Source organism: Epinephelus lanceolatus, chromosome 21, assembly GCF_041903045.1.
Source record: "Epinephelus lanceolatus isolate andai-2023 chromosome 21, ASM4190304v1, whole genome shotgun sequence".
Lineage (NCBI taxonomy): Eukaryota > Metazoa > Chordata > Actinopteri > Perciformes > Serranidae > Epinephelus > Epinephelus lanceolatus.
Window position 1 is genome coordinate 6,558,146 of NC_135754.1, and position 24,229 is coordinate 6,582,374.

At 39.9% G+C, this 24,229-nt stretch overlaps 2 protein-coding genes and 1 pseudogene across 2 annotated transcripts; 2 read left to right on the top strand and 1 right to left on the bottom strand.

The window, feature by feature from the left end:
- Window positions 1–7,696: 7,696 nt before the first annotated feature.
- On the top strand, window positions 7,697–12,010 carry LOC144459425 (uncharacterized). The gene is made up of 13 exons (XM_078163437.1): window positions 7,697–7,823; window positions 8,176–8,251; window positions 8,473–8,741; window positions 8,824–8,935; window positions 9,150–9,234; window positions 9,372–9,478; window positions 9,570–9,795; window positions 9,828–9,946; window positions 10,092–10,342; window positions 10,488–10,616; window positions 10,712–10,852; window positions 10,964–11,084; window positions 11,403–12,010. The coding sequence occupies exons 1-13, from the start codon at window positions 7,767–7,769 to the stop codon at window positions 11,618–11,620; spliced, it is 1,911 nt and encodes a 636-aa protein (XP_078019563.1). The 5' UTR covers window positions 7,697–7,766; the 3' UTR covers window positions 11,621–12,010.
- Window positions 12,011–14,118: 2,108 nt separating this feature from the next.
- LOC144459466 (uncharacterized) lies at window positions 14,119–22,871 on the bottom strand. The gene is made up of 8 exons (XM_078163657.1): window positions 22,807–22,871; window positions 22,575–22,692; window positions 21,358–21,488; window positions 18,380–18,557; window positions 14,805–15,475; window positions 14,668–14,713; window positions 14,494–14,585; window positions 14,119–14,260 (listed from the first exon to the last, which is right to left on the bottom strand). The coding sequence occupies exons 1-8, from the start codon at window positions 22,869–22,871 to the stop codon at window positions 14,119–14,121; spliced, it is 1,443 nt and encodes a 480-aa protein (XP_078019783.1).
- Window positions 22,872–22,963: 92 nt separating this feature from the next.
- Window positions 22,964–24,229, top strand: part of LOC117247479 (uncharacterized) — a 28,828-nt pseudogene continuing 27,562 nt past the window's right edge.

Here is a 24,229-nt window from a genome sequence, read left to right on the forward strand (position 1 = left end):
AGATAAGAAACAATAAATTGTGAAGACAGTAACTAAAATAGCATTTTAAGACGTGTGTGATTTATCCTTCAGGGACTTCGCCTACAGGATTTATCCTGGCTTCATACGAACAGAGGAAATCTCTGCTCGTCGCTAGGCTAATTTATACAATGTAAAATGCCATAGGCTGGTGCTAATAACGTTAGCATGTTGTATTTGTTGAGAAAACGTGTTTAGTGTGATGGTTGTTTTGTCGTGAATCTTGTGAGTTGTAATGGAGCTAAACTGTGTGCCCTACCTTTGTTACATGTTGCTGTTGTCCCTGGCTTTATATGAGAAGAGGGAAAGATCGCTAGGGAAAGATCGCTAGACGCTAGGCTAATTTATACAATGTAAAATGCCATAGATTTGTGCTAATAATGTTAGCATGTTGTATTGGTGGGGAAAATGTGTCCAGATAAAGACAAGTGTTTGTCTGTCAGTTCTGCGATTTATAGTGAAGCCAATTTATGTACTTGTGTCTGAAACTGTCTCCATTAAGCCATGTTTAATGTGTGTTTTGAATCAACTAAACTTTACAGCACTTAACACAGTCCTCCACCGCCGACTAGTGTTTTGGAGGTGTAACTGCAGAGTGACACAGACACACCACCGCAGAAGTAAAAATAACATGCAGATTTTTTTTCCCCCCACGACCAGAGTTGGGTATAGACTGCTTTGATTACTTTTTGCAGTAACGAGTAACCTAACGCGTTAGTTTGCTGTTTGAGTAATCAAATACTTGAGTACAGTTTCTACAAGCCATCAGTTACTTCCTTTACTTTTAGAACGCTGGTCCTTCAGCTCCGAAACAGCAACGACTGTCTTTTGGTTCTAATAATGGAGATAATGTTAAACCTATCAGTCTGAAAGAAGCCACAAAGCTTGTGGCTCGCCACGTGGTAGAAGAAATGCTGCCTTTGTCTACGGTGGAGTCTAAAAAAAGGTGGAGGAGGTCAGACTCAGGACTTGCATTATGCCTGGTAGACACTACACGACTTTTCTGCCCAATCCGAAAGTCACTATGTCACATTACAAGATTGTGGAGTTATAAAATCGTGCCGTGACTTGGCCAACAGGCATGACACACTACACGATGGTACACGCCAATTATCCCCGGTCGTCTTTCACGACATGTGTGATGTCATTATTTGAGTCACTGTCTGTTCATGTGCCAGCCGAAATGTTGTTGTAATCACTTAAAAGCGTCAGCAGATGGCAGGAGCTACATTTGAAGCACCATATGTAAACATTCAAGCTACTGTATCTTCCACAACCAAGGTCTTAGAAATGTTTCACAATAAAAGCCTATTTAGAAAATGGAGGGATTCTCTCAGCCGAGGTTATAAGGGGCTTTTAATTTGAAGGAAAATCAGAAAGTGCTGAGTTTGAAATGACGACACAATGTGTTAACTTTATGAAGACAACAGGAGCGGATAAAAAGTAAATATATAAACACACAGAGAGATTAATAAATAACGGACCGTCTATAATGTAGTTTGTTTCAAATGAAGCTGGGAGCCTCTGCAGTTGTGGTGAGTAAAAGCCCCGCCCCTGTTTGTTAATGTTATTACTTTATGTCCGACCATGAGGATGGGCCATTGTTTGCTAGCTTGATGCTAATGACGGTAACGTTAACTCAGCGGGTTGACAAAGTGCCTCTGCTGTTTCACACCATCATTTCCCCCTTTTACTCTGTGTAGTAACATCCCTAGAGGAAATATTAAAAACGCTGGGGTGTTGTTGTCATACAGTTGTCTACGGCAGCAGATCATTCTGTGTTTCTACTGGTCAAAGTGACGGCTGTGATGGGAGAATTGGATCTCAGCGAAGGGCAAGTGTATGGAGTTATATTTGTCTCATTAATAACTATAAATGTGGGTGGGCTGTGCCCTGCCTGCTGTTGAGTGTTCTTGGTGGATGCGGGGGGGGGGCAGTGAACCTGTGTGGGCCGGGCCTGTGTTTCCTGCCCCCTCTTGGCCTCCCCTCCGCCCTGGTTTCTACCCTGGGCTGGGTCCATGTTGCACGCCTCGCTTTTTTAATACATCACACACCAGCTCAGGAAAGGAACAAAACAAAACATAAACCAAAACCAAAACCAAAGCAAACAAACAAACAAACTGCTCCCCCCTGCGTCCCGTAGCAGACATGGGTGGGGGTCGGCCTGCTCTGTGGCTGTGTGGGGATCCGAGGCAGATCCTTCGCTTCTCTTCCTCCCTTTATTTTTATAGATCCCCCCTTTATTTATTTATTACTATCATTATGACGATGATGGCGATGATGATGATGATGATTATTATTATGTGTGTGTGTGTGTGTATGTGTATGTATATACTTTTATTATTATTATAATTATTATTATTTTATTTTATGTATTCATTTTGTTTATTTTGTTTATTTTTTTTTCTATTTGCTTATTTTATTTATTTGTTTATTTTCTATTTTCGTCTCCCCCCTTCAGTGCCTATATGATGATAATGTTGTTGTTGATTATTACTATCATTACTATTATTGTTATGTATGTCGTTGCTACCATTTATATCTACTGTTCATTAGTTAAAATACACGCACGCACCCACGCACTCACGCACCCACGCATCCACAGTCACTAATTGTTGTTTCGTCATGTCGTATGTCTCTTTATGTATGTATGTAGCCTTATTTTACGTGTCCTTACATGTATCTTGTATTGTTTCACAATAAAATAAAATTAAAAAAAAATTAAATTAAAAAAATAACTGTAAATGCACAGAGGGTGATCTACAAATATTTCTTGATCTGCACACGTCATAATTATGTGTGTGAACAGATCGACAATCTGTGTGTAAATGTGTAATCTGTAAATATAAAACACATTCCACAAATACAAAAAATATCTGTGAATACATTAAATTAATTTACAAATAAATGAAAAGCATTTGTGAATATCTTCCTAACATTTACAACTTTCAAACAGGCATTTGTGAACTCAGTTTTTATTTGTGAATCAAAAAAACATTTGAGGATCTCAGTTCTACGTGTGTGGATTTGCTTTTTACACACACAGATTTTTGAGACAAACTTTCCGCTGGTCCCGAACGAAAGTGCACTCGTATGACTCTGATGACGTCATTTCCGCATGTGAAAGTAAGAGCACGCAGTCTTTCTATGAGCTGTTTTTTCTTGTTGTTTTTTAATAATAATCAGCGATAAGTAACGTGCATTCATTGTTTTATGTTAATGTCATACAGTGAGTATTAGTGTGTGTTTATTTATTCTATGTATCTGGCACACACTTTTGTATACATTTCTGTTTGAGTATGAAAGGCACGGTGGCTTGGCTGCTTCTTCAGTTGGCAGTTATCAGCCAACTCATCCTTTATATTTTTCATTTATTCTTTCGAGTAGGATTAAAGTCACAAAGCACTTAACATCTTATTATTAGTGTACTCTTAGTAATGTAGTTGTAATGTCTGTGCTGACCGCACCGTGTTTAGTTAGGTTACATCATTTCAGTGAGGTTACCTTAACTCTTGTAAGATATGACAAGTGGCAACACCCTGGTTAAGAACAGAACAGCTGTTGGTGTTGGTAGCTCTTTTTGTTTAGAAATGTAATATTGTAGTTGTATTGTTAATTGTTAATATGTAGATTGCGCTAAGCTAACATTAGCTACTGAAATAGCATCTGCTGCCATGGCAACAGTAAACATTTATGTTACGGGCTGGGGGGACGAAAGCAGGGTGTAGCATTTTATACATTGTAAATAGACCAGAAGTCAGTACCATCCAACCTGTAAAGAGGGCCACGGTAGAAGATGCTGGTGAATGACATCCAGACATCTCTCCACAACCTTTCAATGCTAGTGTAATCAGTACAAAATTATGGGGTTTAAGATTTAGACATTTTCAGCACAGCATTTAAAAGACCATTTTATCGTTAAACAATAATAGAAAATAAATATAGCTATTCATAAAATATATTTGTTTTCATAAGAATGAATAAAAATGCAATATATAAGTGTATCTACATCTGATCTAACCCATGCAGTCTATGTTCTAACTGCTGAGTTTTCTAGTTTCAATAGAGCCATGGACAGCGGAACGCATCTGAACAAGGGGGGGCCATAATTTCAAGTCACGTGGAGGGGTGGGGGGGGGCATATGCATTGAAACAGACAATATTACTGACGTATTAAATAACGTTGTGGAGCACTTTTTTTATTCCGACGCCACACAGTCACATCTACAGTATACGCATGAACACGAACACATGCTTGCTCAGATTAACCCCTCTGATCCCACTCTAACATTCACACACAACAGGCCAAGCCTATTTACACATATACGCACAGATGAAACTATAGCAAACAACAAAGTATATCCAGTCCACAACCACAACCAAAACTCATCTTGCTGCCTTGAATCTAAATCAACATCATATTCATTATCATCACGAATCAGCACTCATATCAGACTGATGTGCACAGCCGCACACACACACACACACACACACACACACACTCAACAACAAAACAAGCGCAGCTGCGCAGTTACTGAAACGTAACCAGAACGCTGAATTTCTGACCATTACCGCCCGCAACCGCAATGTGTATGTCCACTCCCGCCCGCTCCCGCAAAACTCTGAGAATTTATGCCTGCACAGTAATAGAGATGCATTGATTTTGTGTCTTCTCCCGTCCCGCAGGAGAAAACACGTCATTTTATAGGCTATTAATAAAGAGATTCATGGGGTTGTTTGTTTCGTTTCCCTGGTCTGCATGTCTTTTGACGCACTGGTCAGGAATAGCGCTCCTATTTCGTTGTTTTCATTGAGTTTTTAATGAAATAAAGGCTGTTTCATATTCTATTCTCCTCCTCTGTATTTATTTATTTTTCTACCTTTATATAATCACGCAGTGATTGAGGTTAAGGCAGGCCCGGCGCCAGGATGAAGTTACTGTGGGGGCGGTTAAAAATTACGAGGGGGCAAATCTTTATTATGCAACATAGGTTCACACAGTGAGTTATAAAGAGTGCGCAGACGTGCGTAATAGTCGCGCATAATGACAGCTCGTCGCCGGTGAAACACAATAAACTGCACGTCTTCTTTCATGTTTGTCTCATGACAGACAGACAGACAGACAGACAGACAGACAGGTGGAGCAAGCGGCAAATTGGTATGAAAGCTGGCTCAGGGCATATTCGTCCATTTATGAATAAATATGGAGTGGAAACGCTCATGCATGTGCACCAAGTTCCTGTGTTGACATCCTGTCGCTAGGCTACATCTTCTTCTTCTTTTTTTTCTTCTTCTACTGTTTAATGGGGACCCACGGGACCCGGCAGGACCCAATCCCAATGCAGCCCTCTATGTGAGAGTACAAAAGTTACCCGGGCCATGGCCCCCCTGGCCCCCCCCGGTTCCGCGGTCTATGAATAGAGCCAAAAGTCATGATGACACAAAAACACTTTGACCAGTAGATGGTGGTAGCAGGTCTGCTGACCAAACAAAGACAACTGCTATGGGGTGAAATTAATGCCAAAACTCCACAAACAGGCAATAGCGTTTCACGCACGTTCACCGTTTCGCAAACAAACTTACTGTGTTTTGCAAATACAAAACACAATTCACAAACTAATGTATTTGTTTTGCAAATAGGAAATTTACCTATCAAACAAATACACCATGCTTCTGACACTAATAATGTTTCTTCAAGAGAAAAACAAAATCCTTCACCTAAAAAAAATACCACTACAAAACAATTTTACCACTACAAAACAATTATACGGCTACAAAACAATTTTACAACCACAAAACAATCCTACAACCAGAAAAAAAATCTACAAAAAAATTTCACGCGCGTAAAACAATCCTACGCCCAGAAAAACAGCCACGTGACTTTTGGCAGTAATATTCCTCCCTCCTGTTTGTTTTTCTCGTGTGCACTCTGATCCACAAACAAATGTCCCGCAATTGGTACTCAACAACACTGGGTGGCGCTGTTGAATCACTATAAGGTCTCCAGCGCCATAGTACCAGAGTGAGGCCCGGTCCCGGACCCAAAATGGAGAACCGAGGAGGAGGGAACGAAGCTCAACCTGTAAGTAACGCGTTTGTTTTATTATCCCCTCGTTTTCAATCATGCAACATTATTGAAATATTATGAGTTGGTGCGTTATGCTGCACCAAGAAACATGTGGGAGCGCTTTGTGTTCAGTTAGGTCCAGACGTTGCGCTCCTAGCATTGCAGGCTAACGTTAGCTCTCGGTAGTTTCCCTTTCCATGACTGACGGCGTTGGTAGCTAGATGAAAGGATGGGGTCAGGCTCACGTTACGTTGAGTTGTCACTCTGGCTTGTAATGTTACTAATGCCGGTATGTATTCTGAAAAATTAACATTCAGAATTGCACATGGCAGATGTTATTACCCTAGCTATCACTACAACCGTAACATTATGAGCTGCACACGTGCGGCTCAGACCAGGCAGAATATGTAAACGAAGAGTTTAGCTCAGTTAGCTCAGAGTGACAGATCAAACATCGTAATTGGCGATACACTTGACAGAATAACAATGGTTAGATTGGTATTAGTGTTGTTGATGATGTTTGATCACTTGAACAAGTTGACATAAATATGGGACAGACTGCTTGCTACAGGTGGCTTGGCTGACATTAGCCTTGTGCTTCAGGAGTTCAAGTTTAGCCTCCGTGTTCACCGTGTCGCAAGCGGTCACAAACTAACCAATTTTACAAGCGGTGTATGACATAACGGTAGGAACGGTAACGGGAGAGAGAGGGGCTGGCCAACGGACTGAGCAGTCAGTGAAGACGACGTTAAGTTTGCAGTGAAGCTAGAACAGTGTGCATCCTGTTTTTATAGGCAACTGTGGCGGGAGTAGTGGTGACTTTAGCTGTAGCAGCTACAAGTCTCCCTGTGCCAATCCATGTTATTTAAGTACATATATTGTTGATGTTTCAAGTCTTTTTTTTTCATTCTTGTTTGTATGTATGTGTGTATGTGTGTATGTATGTATGAATGTATGTATGTATGTATGTATGTATGAATGTATGTATGTGTGTGTGTGTCCAGAAGCCTGACTACATCCACATCGCCGCTGCTGCCCGAAACTTGCTTTCCCTATTGGCAGCAAATGTGGAGCAAGCTGGGCAGGTGGCTGAGGTGCCAGGCCAAGTACAGGGACAGGGACAGGGACAGGCCCCACAGTCCAGCCAGGAACGCAGAACGATTCAGGAGAACGTGCAGCAGGAGATGTCTAAGTTAGAAAAACAACATTGTATCTATAATGTGTATAGGCTATGCCGCTTCTATAGGTTGTTGTTGTGAACTGTTTTTGTCTGTAAACAACAACATCCCTTGCATGCCTGCCGGTCCTCTGTTGTTCACCCTGAGGTTTCTCCGATTCCCTGTTAAAAGGGTTTTTCCTCAGTGTGAAGGTCTAAGCGTAGAGGATGTTATGGTATAATGTTACTATGTAAAGCCCTTTGTGACAAACTGTGTAAAAATGGGCTGTACAAATAAACTTGCCTTGCCTTTCCATGTGGGTTAAGATTTTGTATGACTTGCCTTTCCATTTTCTTTACAGGTCTTTTCCTGCTCTCTTTAGGAAGAGCACTGGGAAGCGCAGGTTTTCAGCGACAAAACCAGCCGCAGCGTCATCCCCAAGAGGAACAAAGATTAATTTCTATTTGCTTCCAAACCCCTTGACAACCCGAACTCCACAGGGCACCGAGGAGCTTACACTCCTGATGGCAGGCTTGGGAAAGAGGGTTATAATGGTTCCTGACAACAGCAACCATTCAGAGGTAATACCTGTCGATGTTATAAATGATAAAAATGTTTTAAAATGGGAGACAGGAATTAACGGTACGCCAGAATTTAACATTCTATTTTGATCAACCCTTTTACCTAGGTGAATTGGTGATTTCTCTTGACCAGAACCAGAATGTAGACCGATACCAGGCTCTTTCCCTCTCTATGAAGAGCCTGGTAGAGCGAGGCTAGATAATCAGTGAAAGCACCCGTTGAACTCTTTGTTTAGAAGGAAAAACTGCATTCACACTGCTCTCCATGGCACATACTTCCTCACCACTAAACTAAAGAGAAAATGTGTTTTTTTTCCCCCAAAAGTAATTGCCAATGGTTTGTCCTATTAAGATTTCAGAAATGCTGCAGTGTGAGTATCCAAAGCTGAAGAGTTTGTCCGGGGGATGGCTGTTTTACAAGGCTACTGGTAGGCATACAACATAATTTGTGATGATGTGTGTTTTGACACATCTGAAATGGATTATTTTAAAACTGTAGAATTAAATCAGTGTTGCTAGATATCTATGATAATATTCCAGGGTTCAGAATTAACATGCCCAAAATGTGGATAGAGTATTCAGTTGATAACTTTCTTTTACTTTGATCCCTATTAATGTGATCATTTTGCCACTGTTCAAAACAATGAAGGAGGAAGTGGCCAGAGAAAACTCGCCATGGTCCCACCAGAGTCGGAAGGGTACAATGGCAAGCTCCTAAAAAGTGTTTCCAGTTATGGAAAAATCACACTATTCATCATTCCACTGCAAGACAACATCGACACAACACCACTCCCAGCTGATGCCCCCGAGTTTAGCAAGATGCCAAAGTCAGAATGCAAGTGCTGTGGAGAATGTTTACCACTACAGGCATTGGCTCTGCATGTAGCCTCATGTAGTCGCAAATCTTGTACTGAAGAAGTAAGTTTTTCAACATAACACTTTTAGCTAAAGTGAATGTTTTTAAAATATTTTTTTCAACCTAACCTAATCTACTTGACAGGAAGACAACAATGACAATGAAGACGAAGAAGATAATGGTGCTGGTGCTGGGGTTGGTGCTGCTGTTGAGAAAGATCAGGATGATGTTGCATTTGTATCCTGCAGTCAGAGCAGTAAGTATAAGTACACTGTCATCGCACAAGAATACCTAAACATATTTTTACGGTTTATTGGTTAATGATGGGTTAAGCAAGCCCAACAGGGAATATGCATAGATAGATAGATAGTAAAATCAGTTGTTTTGGGTTATTTATATTTTCTAAACAAAACAGTAAGTCCTTGATAACATTTGATTCATTATTTTTCTTGTCTTCTCTGCTTTCACAGATGCTACAGAGATGCCGTGTCCCATTTGCCAGGTCACGTACCCTGCTCAAGTCATTGAGATGCATGCCAGCGGCTGCAATGATATGTATGTTGTTGTATTACTCCCTGTATTTACAAGGTCTAGATTCTGCCTAGACCCTATTCAGATATTAGAGTAAGCTAAAACCTAGAAATTATGTCATTAATGCCATCAACTAAGGAGAAGCACTTGTTTGAAAGCAGGGGATTGGATTTAGATCCGACGGAAGGACCATGTGGTGCATCCTCACAGACTGTGCCTTCTCAGAATCAGGCCGCAAGACCTTCCGAGTTAGACCACACAATTGAGGGTTTGTAATCTATTTGATACACCATTTGAGTGTTTCATGTTCAAATTTTTGGTTAATGGCTTACTATGTTAAACTTTCCATCTATTTCTAGATTGGAAGACCATACCAGACCAGGCAAAGGCTGCTCAGGTGTACAGGAAGACAGCACTTGAAATCCACGCATCAGGGAAGCCACTGTATTTGCGTATTGACATTAGGAGCAGCCAGTTAGACCAGGAAATGGCTTTGATTGCTTTTTATAAAGCATGCAGCGCAGAGTGGGCGAATCCTCTGCAATGCAGACTTGAAGGTCCATCTCTTTTCTCTCTTTTTATTCAATTTAACAATTTATGTGCAGTTTGATTTTCACAAATAACCCTGAGTATTTCTTATATTTAATAGGTGATCCAGCAATGGGAGAGGGAGTGAACCGCTTCGTGTTGTCCAGAATCATGGAGAAGCTCAAATATGGTTTTAAGATCAATTTAGGTAGTGTCCTCAATTACATTGCCATATTTGATTTAGCTGCAATATTCTTACTGCCATCATCTCTCCAATTAATGCTGTATGTGTAGAGGCCAAGTAAAACTTTGAATACAAGGTACCTGATCAGGGAATTTCTTCTGTTTGCCAGGAAATGCTGGTGCCACGAATCTATTTGACGGCGAGCCGGATCACCTTGTTCCCTCTTCCTCTGCTTTCATTGTGGACAGTGACCTGTTCTTAATGGCAGGCTGCATGATCGGTCATTGCTTTTTAAATGGAGGTCCTGCACTGACGGGACTAAGCCCTGCCATTGTGCACGTCCTATGTGGCGGCACACCTGAAACCGCCCTCATAAAAATTGACTGCCCAGACTTGGACCTACGAGAGAAGATCACATTGGTGTGTATTCTTCAAACTAAAAAAAAATTGTTTTTTTTGTCTAATGGTAAATTCAGGTTTTTACAGATTTGTGTTTCTGTTTTTTTTTTTTTTTAAATAGATTCTTCTTTATTGGGTTTAAGTGTGTTCATATTTTGTCTTAAAGCTTGAAGGGAGTTCTGAACTGTCAGCAGAGGAGAAGGAGAACCTTGACACCTTGTGTCTCGCATGGGACCTTCCATTGATGACCCAAAACAACCGAAGATGGCTCTTTGAGAGGCTTCTACATCATGCAGTATTTGAATATATTTCTTTTTTAACTATTTGACAACATTTATATCTCTTTTAAACCACTATACGTGTAAAGATTTGTTTTTGTTTCCCCACTAGGTCATTGGACGGACGATGAAGCAAGTAAAGCAAATAAGAAAAGGCCTAAAAGAAACCATGGTGTGGCCCCTCATTTGTGCGCGCCCAGATGTTGCTCCAGAGATTTTCCCTCGGGAGATGAGTTCTGTGTTGACCCCAGAGGTAAAAAGCACAAGATAAGCAGTTTTGGTAGTATCTGAAAGTTTATTGTTAAATCCACCAGGACAATTGCCTATCCCAGTTTGTTTCTCTGCTTGTTGTTTTTATGTGCAGTGCATTCTGGAATGCATCAAGTGGCCCAAAATGACCGGGACCGAGGACGATGACGATGATGAATGCTCTGTGTCGGATAAGAGCCGCATCACTGGCTACCTACGGCAGTTCATTGAAAATGGTATACTTTATTATATGAGTGATGCATGTACAAACAAGACACTGGCTCTGTTCGTCATTTTTATTCTTAATTTATGAAAGAAGAATTGCTCGAGCTTGTTTTTAAAAATAAATATTGAAAACTGGAGTCAAACAGTAATGATGAAATAATATCGATGAGTTGGCATCAACTATCTTAACCAATACTTTTCAGGTAAACTTTTGGAAAGCATTGTTCTTGACTAAGATGTACATGACAACCATGAGCAAAATGTATAAAAAAGGAGAGCATGCTCATCACTATGAGCATTGACATATTTTAAACATTTCTGTTTTTCAGCATCCAGTGATGAACTGAAGGCACTTGTGAAGTTCTGGGTTGGATGGGAGGCTCCAACAGCTACCCTCATAGTGGAGGTCGTAGACTCCAGCCTACCAAAATCGTCCACATGCTTTGAGACTCTCCGTCTTCCTGCCCGCTACAAGGACTACATGACCTTTAAGAAAGACTTGATTGCCTGCCTTCAAACTTCCGACACAGGGTTTGGATTAGTGTAGTGGCAGTATAGTGTCATTAAAGGGGAACTATGCAGGCCTGGTCGCTTCCCCACTGTTTTTCTGACCCTCCTTCCAGCTATGTGCGTTTATTTTCAATGAAGCTGGCAAGAGGGAAATCCATGAAGCGGTGGATAACGTTATATATGCAATGTTAGGAAGGGTATATTTGTATAGTTTCATTTGTCATAAACAAGAGATTTCAGTTTGCAGGGCGCATTAAGGCATGGTGCTGCTAGGATGGAGGCACTGATCTTGCAAGGTTGGTTTTCGGCTAAGAGGTGCTACGTAGAAGACAGAGAGCCTCTTCTCTGCCTCTGACAGGTTACAAGTCTTTAATTTAACCATAATTGTAATTCTGAAGCTGTTTAATGAAGGTAAGGTGCGTAGTTCCTCTTTAAAAGCTGGTTATTGTTCTGTTAAGGTTTTTTTTTTTCACCTTGGCTGCCTGCTGTGACATAAGCACAGTTGCAAAGCACAGAGAAAAAACAAATTCATTACTCTGAAACAAAATAAAAACATTCTTGAAATAATTGAATGACATGTTTATTGTACAGAGTTTTCAACAAACAGCCCAACATGTATTACACATAAAGCAGTGGTAATAAATTTATACATAAAGCACCTTTCACAGAAAGACTTATACATCATACATCATCTGAACATTGTTAAACTCTTTGACATCAATTTTGCCTTTGTTTCCTCACCAGCTGATTGGACAGACGATAAAGATAAGAGGCCTTCATTGTTACTGAATAAAACAAGGAAATTGAAACTGTCCATCAACAATGGTGACAACCCCCTTTTTACTTGGTATCAGGCCCTTGAATATGAAAAAAGTGGTCTGCTCACCTGAATGATCTTAACTGAGGCATCAGTGTGTAGGAGGGAGGAAGCAGAACCATCATCTTCATTGACCTTTTATTTACAGTTTTTTTTGAAGCAATTGTACACAACAACCGCAATGACAAATAAACATAAGCCAAAAAAAACCAAAACTTTCAACCATGATTCCGCCACACCCTACAGTCCCAACATCACCAACAGTCTTACTGTAACCCTAATAAGTGTTGCACATACTGGACCGTAGCTAAGTAGATGTCTGCACCATGTGATTGTGATTGTCTCAGAGGATTTATGGCTGCCCTTAGTGCAGCCATTTGTTCAGCACTCAGTATGTTGCCGGTATCTGGAACAGTGACCCCATGGTGTGGCTCATCCAGCAGGCCACTGTCCTCCCAGTCCAAATGTGGTAAGTACAATCCCTGAAAAGACATGTAGATTGCTGAGCAGTGGTTTTAAAACATTCACTACCAAAACCACCAAGGACCCCAAAACAAAGACAAAAGTTCTCAAATTTTCAAAAGAAAACTGAACCACAATGCCTGAGGAACCCACTTTGCTGGATGTAGAGCTTAAAAACACATTGGCATTTTTATTTTTAAATCTGATTGAATATACTTGATCAATTCAATTAAAATCTTCTCACACAACTTGTGCATATAATACTCTAGCAAATTTGAACAATGGAGCACATTATGCCCCCAAATTTTAGCTTAAATTGGCCAATAAAAGTCTAGTAGTCCTTTCAATAACTATTATACATATTGTGAATTAATATTCTCTAAAATGTGACATTTATTATTTACCTCTGCATTTTCTGGTTCTTCCATGGCATCTTGAATGCTCCCCATCTCCCACAGCTGATTGGGTGTCAGGTTACCCTCGGTTCTGAGTGGGTGGTTGTCCCATCCACTGCTGAAGGTATCAAGACTCGCTTGTAGTCTTGGCAGAAATGCATAATGACAGCTGAAGAGGTGTGCAATGTTTGATAGTTCAAGAAAACCGTCCTCCTCTAGCGAGTGCAGCACACTATAGTAGACGCTGGTCACAGCACACCACACGTCTCTCCAGAGTCGATCAATTCTGGGAAGAGAATTTGATTAAGATTAGATATGTTAACCAGAGATATAACCTAAAGGTCTCTAAGAAAACTGAAGGACAACTAATTGAATATTCTTTTTCTTTTCTTAATTTAAAACCTTATTTTTCAGTCACTATGTGCTGCATGTCAAAGACTTGGATATATATTTACCTTGTTTATTTTCATAAAAGATTTTATTTTGCATAGATAGACAACTTTGTTTTAGCAGTTGAAAGACTACATAGAGGATACATGTGGGGGTGCATGAACCCCCAGCCGGGAGTCAAAAACTAGCTGGTGTACTGTATGTGGCTCTAGCCAATCCACCACCTTAGCACCCAGATTTAATTACATTTCATGATCAGATATATAGGTATACCACCATCGACCAATGCTGCAAGATTGTCAGGTGGAAGACAAAGTAGTCTGCAACTTCTTGGTCATAAAAAATAAATGAATGAATGAATGAATGAATGAATGAATGAATAAATAAATAAATAAATAATAAACATTAGAGTGTTTTAAAATGAGCATTATATCAAAAGTATCCAAAACGTTGTTTTTTTTTATATTTGGTCTATAGAAATAGAAGTGTAACAAAAACCTGCCTTTGATTGTGCACGCTCTTTCCAGCAATGAAACTTGACCTTCCAGTTCCCTTGACAGAGAACATCAGCCGTGCAATGTCAACATTCTCAACTCCATGATCCCCTCTTACCCTTTAAAATAAAAATATTGAGCATTTATTATTTTTGGTGCTGTAAACATTTATAACTTCAGACATTCCCTGTTTGTGTGAAAATACACACAACAACTTAACACTTAAAGATGAAGTAGTTACATTTAGCAAAACAAATAAATAAATAAAGGGTTATAGTCAAACTCAACTGCTTGATTGACATATTTTGGTGAGTTAAGTCAAGGCATGAACCACAGAACCTGTACTATTTACCTCGATGGGAATCCATGTCTTTCCACTGACTGCTGGAAGAATGCCAGTGCTGTTGAGGACCGATTGTTGTTTGCTGCACCCAGGTACATGATCTATAGAAAACATTAACAAGGTGTAAATTTTTTTTTTTGTCAACAGTCCTCTTAAATGTTTTTTATGTCACATGAATTGCACCTTTCTTGAGAAGCCATCCACAGCACCAAAAATGACAATGTTGTACCTGGTTAGACCAAAGACATCATTATAGTACAGCCAGCAAAAAAATATAAATGAAATATCTTTCATTTATATTGCATCAAATCCAAACATACCGTATTAGTTTGTGATTGGTGTCAACATGGACCAGAGCTTTGGGGCCAGGAACTGAGTAGGTGCGACGCACAACACACCCTAACTGGTTCAACCGACATAGGATGCCAACAGTGTCCACGCGGTGCATAGAGGCCCGCACCCTCTCCCACTGCACTCTGAATCCTCGGGCCTTCAAGCTTCCTTTAACTAAGCGGTACCCAGCATGAGGCATTTCTTTTTTTATTTCAGTGATCAAACGGTCCAACTCCATGTTTGAACAGGTGCTATAGCGTGCTCTGACAGAAAAGCCAAACTCTCTCATTCTCCTATAGATAGAGCGAGTGGACACTCCCATCAAGTTAGCAATACAAGGCACAGGAAGCTCTTGGTTGATGAAATGTAACAGTGAATCTGGAGAAATATCGAATCTTGGACGCCCGGTAGCTCCATGACAAACCTGCACAAATATTATGGGGACCTGATTGTCTCTCTCTTCAACAACCAACTTGTGCAGCTCTGTAAGTGCATCTACAATGGCTTTTGGGATCAGGACCTGGGCAGAAACAGCACTGAAAAGAACAGCCTCCTGAGAACACACAAATTCAAGGTAATCCAGGTCAAGTGGCTGCCGACTGATGATATGCTGAATCCGAGTCTGGAGTCTCTGTAACATAGTTTGTACAAGCAGTTCCTAGAGAGAAGGGAAAAGGGGGGATGTTTGAGAGCTCAAAAATAATGGTTGATTAAAAAAAAAAATAATAATAATCTCTTTCACAGAAACCGGATATGCATAGACAAAGGTTACATTGACTTACATAACGTGTACCGCTCTATGTATTGACCAGCAAAATATTATAACAAATAGATAAAAAAAAAAGGATAACACAACGAGCCTACATATTTATTATCATTTACTATGACTACAACCGACTCATTAAACAAAGACATAATTAAACACGGAGGCTAAACTTGAACTCCTGAAGCACAAGGCTAATGTCAGCCAAGCCACCTGTAGCAAGCAGTCTGTCCCATATTTATGTCAACTTGTTCAAGTGATCAAACATCATCAACAACACTAATACCAATCTAACCATTGTTATTCTGAGCCTGACCCCATCCTTTCGTCTAGCTACCAACGCCGTCATAGTGATTCAACAGCGCCACCCAGTGTTGTGGAGTGCCAATTGCGGGACATTTGTTTGTGGATCAGAGTGCACACGAGAAAAACAAACAGGAGGGAGGAATATTACTGCCAAAAGTCACGTGGCTGTTTTTCTGGGCGTAGGATTGTTTTACGCGTGTGAAATTTTTTTGTAGATTTTTTTTCTGGTTGTAGGATTGTTTTGTGGTTGTAAAATTGTTTTGTAGCCGTATAATTGTTTTGTAGTGGTAAAATTGTTTTGTAGTGGTATTTTTTTTAGGTGAAGGATTTTGTTTTTCTCTTGAAGAAACATTATTAGTGTCAGAAGCATGGTGTATTTGTTTGATAGGTAAATTTCCTATTTGCAAAACAAATACATTAGTTTGTGAATTGTGTTTTGTATTTGCAAAACACAGTAAGTTTGTTTGCGAAACGGTGAACGTGCGTGAAACGCTATTGCCTGTTTGTGGAGTTTTGGCATTAATTTCACCCCATAAACTGCCAACTGATGATACATATAGAAAATACCAATTACACTAAAAACAACAAATGGGGTGCATGATTACAATAATTGCAATGGTAAGTTAAACATGACACAAGTTATCTACTGACTTCTGGTCTATTAACAATGTTTATACCATGGTCTGGGTGAATACTCAATTCTGATTGGCTGCAGGGTGTCCGTTAAAAAGTGTTATAGGACAGCTAAAAAGACGTTCCGGTCAAATTGCCTGATGATAGGTTCTAAATTATTGCGCTGGCTCAACTGCTAGTTTGTAACCATAGCAACGGAGAGAGACAACGGATTACAATGGGCATCATGAGTGATTTTATCGTTTCATTTAATTTATTTGGTGAATTTGATCATTTTGATGACTGGGAAGCAGAAGAAGAGAGGTTAGAGAATGAAAAGAAAAGGGAGAAACGGCACAAGGAGTCGCGGGTCTACACCAATCACAGCCTCAGGAGCACAGCTGTAGGTTGGCTCTCTGACACTGGCCTGGAAACTCGTCAGATCATGACGGTCACGGGACATCGGTGTGAGAGCAGCCTGCAGGCTTATTGGGCTCCGTCAGCGCAGGAGAGACGAGACTGGAGCAACATCTTGTCATCTCCAAATGTCCCAACAAGCAGTGCTCACTCTGTCAATCTCCGTCCTTTAAATGCCACTATGATGGACATAGAGAACAAAAGGATACGCACATCCTAGAAAAGTCTTAGCCTAGGTGCTGGACCACAAAGAGGCATCAATGTAGAAAAAGTTGAGTAAGCACACTAGATACAGCTCCCAAGATTTAATCTGAATATCACCACATGTGACGTTTCGGGCACAGGCCCTTCATCAGACATGAAACTGGTACAGAGACACACCTGCTTAAATCAATGTCAGGGATCACCTGACAGGTCATGTGATGTGGTAAACAAAAGAATGATAAAAAAAAATACACATATATGATCATATCTAATCCCCATCAATAATGCTAATAATCAATACACATCACTTCACATCAATACACAACAATAATGATACTCACAATCAGCATGTGAAAAAGTAAGATCGAAGCAACTTGAATATCACATGACAAAGAACATCAGGTATAAACCGTCATACTGTGATGTAATATCAAGAAGAAAAAAGAAAGTAGAAGGAATACCTGAAAGAAGAGGCGCCTCTGCTACTCTTAAAAGTAGTGATATAGAAGAACAAGACATTTCAAATTGTCCACAGCTATATACGAGTAGAGAAAATAAGAGAAAGTCATGTCAACAACACCACTGGAGCAATGGTGCCATGTACCAAAACCCACAAACAACCACAAGCTCGAATGCTAATGTCAGCACAAGGTAATCATCATCAAAATACAAGAGTCAACATCATCATCATCAACATCAGCATAATAATGGATCAAACACTAAGAGCAAGCATACAACGCATAGAACAGTCAAAAGGAAGTGTCACAGGAAAGGCCTCAGGTCAAACTCCTCATTTAAACCTTTCGGAGAAAGAGTGCCAAGGGTGTAGATCCAAAATGCTTCTCTCCTCAGTAAAAGAGAGTTTACATCACCTCCCTGACTTGGTAGTTTGACCTGTTCAATACCAACATATCTAAGGGAGCACACATTATGTGAAGTCTGTGTAAAGTGTACTGCTACTGGGCTTCTGTTGTCATGGTTACGGATGCTGGACCTGTGCTCCTAGATCCTAGTTTTTAAAGCTCTACTAGTCTTTCCAACGTAGGCTAAGCCACACGGGCATTTAAGCATGTAGATGACGTTCTTGGTGTTACAAGTGATCATGCCATTGATGTTGAAAGGTCTACCAGTACTTGGGTTATTGAAAATGTGTGTTTTATGTGTAAAGTTACACTGAGTACAATGGCCGCATCTGTAGTTACCATGGGGAACAGTCTGTATAAAGTGAGGCTGCACAAGTGATGGGAGGTGGGCTCTCACCAGCATATTACTCAGGTTAGGTGGTCTCTTATAGACAATCCGAGGAGGTGAGGTGAAGCACTTGAGTGTGGGATCAGACTCAACAATGTGCCAGTGTTTCCTGATGATGTCCTCAAATGCTTTGCCCAGAGGTGAGTACTGAACAATGCAGCTGACTCTGGAGTCTGCTGTTTTGACTCTGGTGCGTTGGAGACACTCAGTCTGTGATACATTTTCAAATTTGGTGCGTGCCTGTGTGGGTCATTATCAAAATACGGTGATTTTCCGAGTCAAAAAAGTAAAAAAAATTAATTCAGTTTTCACAAATGTAATTTAATGGGAAGTATTTATTAGCATGTTGACCATGTTAACAACTGTAATGGACAACTAGAACATTTGTCTTTTTTAAAATTTTTTATGTTTTTTATAAGGCGTACTTAGTTTTCTGTCATTGGTGTTACCACACTTTCGGTTATAATTACAAGATTCATGAATGCAATAAAATGAATCAAAAGGCACATATCACAACATCTGGAAACTGTTGAACAAACTCCATGAAATAAAACAGTAATTTTTGGAATTAATTTTGAAATATTTAACATTATTACTCAATTTCAGTGATAATGTTTTATTCGACTATATGTGTACTTTTGATAAAAGACAAAATATGCTGATAAAATTACTGAAATTTACCATGGATGAAGTCAAATAATAATATATTTGGATAAAAGTTAAATTGCACTGACATAAGTAATAATAATATCTTAAATGATGTCTAATGTTATATGATCTTCAAATTTCCTTGTAGTAACACCACTGACGCAAATGTAACACCAATGACTTTATACTGTATGACAAATAATTTCTATTCATTGTTACATTTAACATTCCAATAAATGGCACTGTACAACACTGTATAACAATTAATTTAATTTCAAATTCAATTTCAATTAATTTCATGCATTTCAACTCAGTATGAATAAAATCTAACTGTTCTCATTCATAGCTGATGAAGGTAAAGATAACAGTAAAAAAAAGAACAGAAAACAGGCAAGGATAGGCCTGAATGACTTTAAAACAGCTAAAGACTTCCATTAAAACAGTCATTAAAAATTCCATAACATGGAGTAAACAGGCATAACATTAAAACGTAAACTTCAAGAGCTATTTCATCTATCTCTGTTATTAGTGCAAACAAACGAGGGCCAAAAAAGAAGGCACTGGTCTCTGCAGCTCTGAAAGAGCTGTAAATTCATCTTTGCTTGTTGTTGATTTTTGATGTTTTCTTTTTGTAATGTTTACATGCGAGTTTCTAAATATCTCCACGTCATGGGATCGATCTCAACAGATCTCCGGTTGACAGGGCGAGGTTCAGGAATGAAACACACAATCTGGCTGTCATCATACCAGTTAACATCTTCCCTTGGGCCAGGCCAGTAAAACTTGTTAATTCCATTCCTGTGCATGCACTTTACTTTAATGTTGTGCTCCTCAACATCCAAAATTACCCCAGGAAAAAGGTCTTCATCATAACTGAGTACACACCACCGACCACTGTGATGGTTTCCAATGACATCAGGTCGGGACGGCACTGATGCATTATTTTTTTCAACTGTGTTCTCCATCATAAAGGTAGCTTCTTGAAGCTCATAACAGGGACAGTCCCACACTCCTTTTGCTAGCTGACAAAAGCAACTGATGTCCCTGTATTTGACTGTTCCAGGTGTGGTGGAAATCACTTGGTGAACATTCATTGTCCCTTTAATAGGGAGGAGAGGGCATATTTATATGTTTTAGTTGAGATAAAACATGCTAAATGATGATAAAACACAGGCCTATAGTCATTGGTGTTACAGGCAAGGGCGGTAACACCAATGACAGTAACACCAATGACAAACATCTATAACAGGCTAATTGCACAAAATGGTGTCTAAGCTAGCTTAAATGTGGCATGAGTCAGCATTTTAAAATCTGTAAATTACACTAATTAACCTGTTTTTTTCCATAAAAATATTTCACTCTAGCACAAATCAAAGTAACACCAATGACACAACAAAAAGAACCACGTCGAAAAACAAAACTTTAACTGAAAATATCTTACTTTTACTCAGTAAAGAGACACTCACCATGCATTGACTTAAATGGCTCTTCTTCTTCTTTCTGACCTTGACCTGACCTCTTACATATTCTTGACCTTTCAAAATAAGGATCTGTGATACCAGTAACACCAATGACACCCAATCAAGGGACAGATATTCTTTTAAAAAATATTTTTATTATTAAATAGCCAATTTAGTTTTAATTTTATTCATATATTAAGAGCAGTGTTTGTCCATAATTGACCAATTATTATTTTTTTAAACAAAAAAGAGGAAATATTTTTACACCGTCCAATACCGTTGAATCATGGCAGTGGGACAAGTGTTTTTTTAGCTACAAAGGAAATTAAAATTTAAATAAAAAAATAAAACTGCAAATATATAAACTGAAATTATCATCATCATTTAAAATGGTATTGAATTACATAATTTTGGTTTAATGTGGATGATTTTTTTAAAATTTTCAAGCATTTGTGTGTCTGGAAAATGCAGGGACATGTTTTTCACCGTATTTTGAGAATGACCCGTGTAACCCACTCATGTTTGTATTGTCTGTGTAGAAAATGTTTCTCTAGGTCATCTGCCTGGATTTGGAAATCAACATCAGAGCTGCAGATGCGTCGGATGCGACTGAACTGTGAGATGGGCAGACTCTTTTTCAATGGTACTGGGTGGAAAGATGTGCCATGGAGAATGGAGTTTCTGTCAGTGCTCTTACGTTATAGATTAGAACAAAGTCTATTTTGATCTCTGTTCACAAGGATATCTAAAAAGTTCATCTTGTATTTATCATAGTCCATGGTAAATTTCAAGTGGTGGTTGTTAGTGTTTATGAAGTCATGGGATTCCTTAAGTTGTGTTTCAGAACCACTCCAGACAAAAAATACATCATCTATGTACCTTCTCCAGCTGGAGATGAGGGGTAGATGAGGATTGCGTTGTTGGTTGAAGATGATGTCATGTTTGAAGAATCCACAGTAGAGGGAAGCAAAGCTAGGAGCCATTTTTGCTCCCATACTTGTTCCTGACACCTGGAGGTAGAAGTCAGGGCCAAACAGAAAAAGTTGGAGGTGAGTACAGTCTCAATGAGATCCAAAATACAAATAGTACTGGGAATGCCATGAGAACGCTGATTGAGGAAAAATTCTGAAGCCCTTAACCCCCCTTCAAAAGGTACATAGGGATTCAATATCCATAGTCACTAAAAAAGATTCCTCTGGCATTTCGATGGATTGAATCATTTTAATGAATTCCATGGAGTCTTTAACATATGATGGAAGTGACATGACCAAAGGCTGTTGAAAGTGATCTATGAAGGCTGAAATGTTTTCTGTGAGTGTGCCGATGGCAGCAACAATAGGCCGACCAGGAGGGACATCTGTGTAGCTTTTGTGTATTTTAGGTAGGGTGTACAGCACTGGTGTCACAGGAGAGTCCACAACCATGAAGCTGTGTTCAGTTCTGGTGATTTGTCCACTCTCCAGAAAAGAATCCAATTTCCTCCTGATGCGCTCTTTAAACTCTTGTGTGGGATTGTGATTAAGTTGTCTGTAAAATGTGGTATTGCTTAATTGTCTCTGGATTTCACCCTCATATGCGTTGCGGTCCTGGATGACGATAGCTCCACCCTTATCTGCACTCCGGATGACCAGTGTGCTGTCATTTTTAAGAGCCTTTAATTCACTTAACTGATTTTTAGTCAGATTATGAGACACTCTATACTCCTTTTTTCTTTTGAGGAGGAGGGAAACATCATTCTTAACCAACCTACAGTAGGTGTCTATAGAGGCATTTCTCTTGTTAGGGGGAATGAAGGTACTTTTACCTCTGAAGTGAGTTTGTGCTCCAGTGATGGTTCTTTGACTCGTGCTGGTGGCATCAGCGTGTTGCGTCACCTCGTCTGTACCTTGGATGGAGACCGGAGGAGAGTTAGGAGAACACCTGTCATTGCCACTGAAAAACTCTTTAAGCCTCAACGTCCGAAAGAATTTATGCAAGTCTACGATGGTGTCAAAGTCTTTGCAGTGTGTGGTGGGAACAAATGACAGGCCTCTGCTTAAGGCGGCCAAACAGGTATCCGATACAGTTTGACTAGATAAATTAATTACATTGTGTACCTGTTCTGTCTCCGACGAGTCGGATATGGATCTCTGACGGGAGTGGCCCTTCCCCCGCTGGCATTTCTTCCTCTTTGTGCGTGAAATGGTCTCCTGGATTTGTCGCCTCTCCCGCCATCTAAAAAAGACCCGCTTGTATGAGAGTGGGCACTGGATTCGGAGTCCTCGTCCAGGTCTGTAGTCAACTGATACTGTGTGTGGTGACGGTTAGTCGATGCGAAGTTAACGTTACCTCTCCGGTCTTTGCTGCTCTTGGCCCTGGATCCTCGTGTCCTTCACAAAGTCAGATTTTTCCATTGATACACTCTCCCACTGTCATAATCTGCAGCATCTCTTTCAAACTTACTCTTCTTGGAGGCAGTAATTTCTTTGGCTAGTTCATTCTTGAGATGTTCACACTCGTCCAAGAGCAGTTTGAGTTTGTCCGTGTCTGCGAGCTTGTTTCCCAGAAGTCGTTTGACCTGCGAGATCTCCTCGCGCACTCTCGCAAGATTTGCCGACACCTCCTGGATCGTGAGCGCCATCAAATCAAATGAACATTTATTCAATATCTCGCACCATCTGTCACAGAAGATATCATTGTCTTTGCCAATAATGGGGCCCTTGTTAATCCTTAGGCCACGTGGGATCCTTTTCACTCTCATATAGTCACTGAGTATGACTGCGTGCAGGTATAAACATGTTTCTCTTTCCTGCAGTCTTTCCAGAGTCCTGGTGGAAACCTCAGCTTTGGCTCAGCTTTGGCTTTGGCTTTGGAAAGTCATCTACATGCTTAAATGCCCGTGTGGCTTAGCCTGGAAATGGAGCACAGGTCCAGCATCCATGACAACAGAAGCCCACTAGCAGTACACTTTACACAGACTTCACATAATGTGTGCTCCCTTAGATATGTTGGTATTGAACAGGTCAAACTACCAAGTCGGGGAGGTGATGTAAACTCTCTTTTACTGAGGAGAGAAGCATTTTGGATCTACACCCTTGGCACTCTTTCTCCGAAAGGTCTAAATGAGGAGTTTGACCTGAGGCTTCTGACACTTCCTTTTGACTGTTCTATGCGTTGTATGCTTGCTCTTAGCGTTTGATCCATTATTATGCTGATGTTGATGATGAAGATGTTGACTCTTGTATTTTGATGATGATTACCTTGTGCTGACATTAGCATTCGAGCTTGTGGTTGTTTGTGGGTTTTGGTACATGGCACCATTGCTCCAGTGGTGTTGTTGACATGACTTTCTCTTATTTTCTCTACTTGTATATAGCTGTGGACAATTTGAAATGTCTTGTTCTTCTATATCACTACTTTTAAGAGTAGCAGAGGCGCCTCTTCTTTCAGGTATTCAGGTATTCTTTTTTCTTCTTGATATTACATCACAGTATGACGGTTTATACCTGATGGTCTTTGTCATGTGATATTCAAGTTGCTTTGATCTTACTTTTTCACATGCTGATTGTGAGTATCATTATTGTTGTGTATTGATATGAAGTGATGTGTATTGATTATTAGCATTATTGATGATCATTTGTATTGTACTTTGGGGATTAGATATGATCATATATGTGTATTTTTTTTTTTATCATTCTTTTGTTTACCACATCACATGTCCTGTCAGGTGATCCCTGACACTGATTTAAGCAGGTGTGTCTCTGTACCAGTT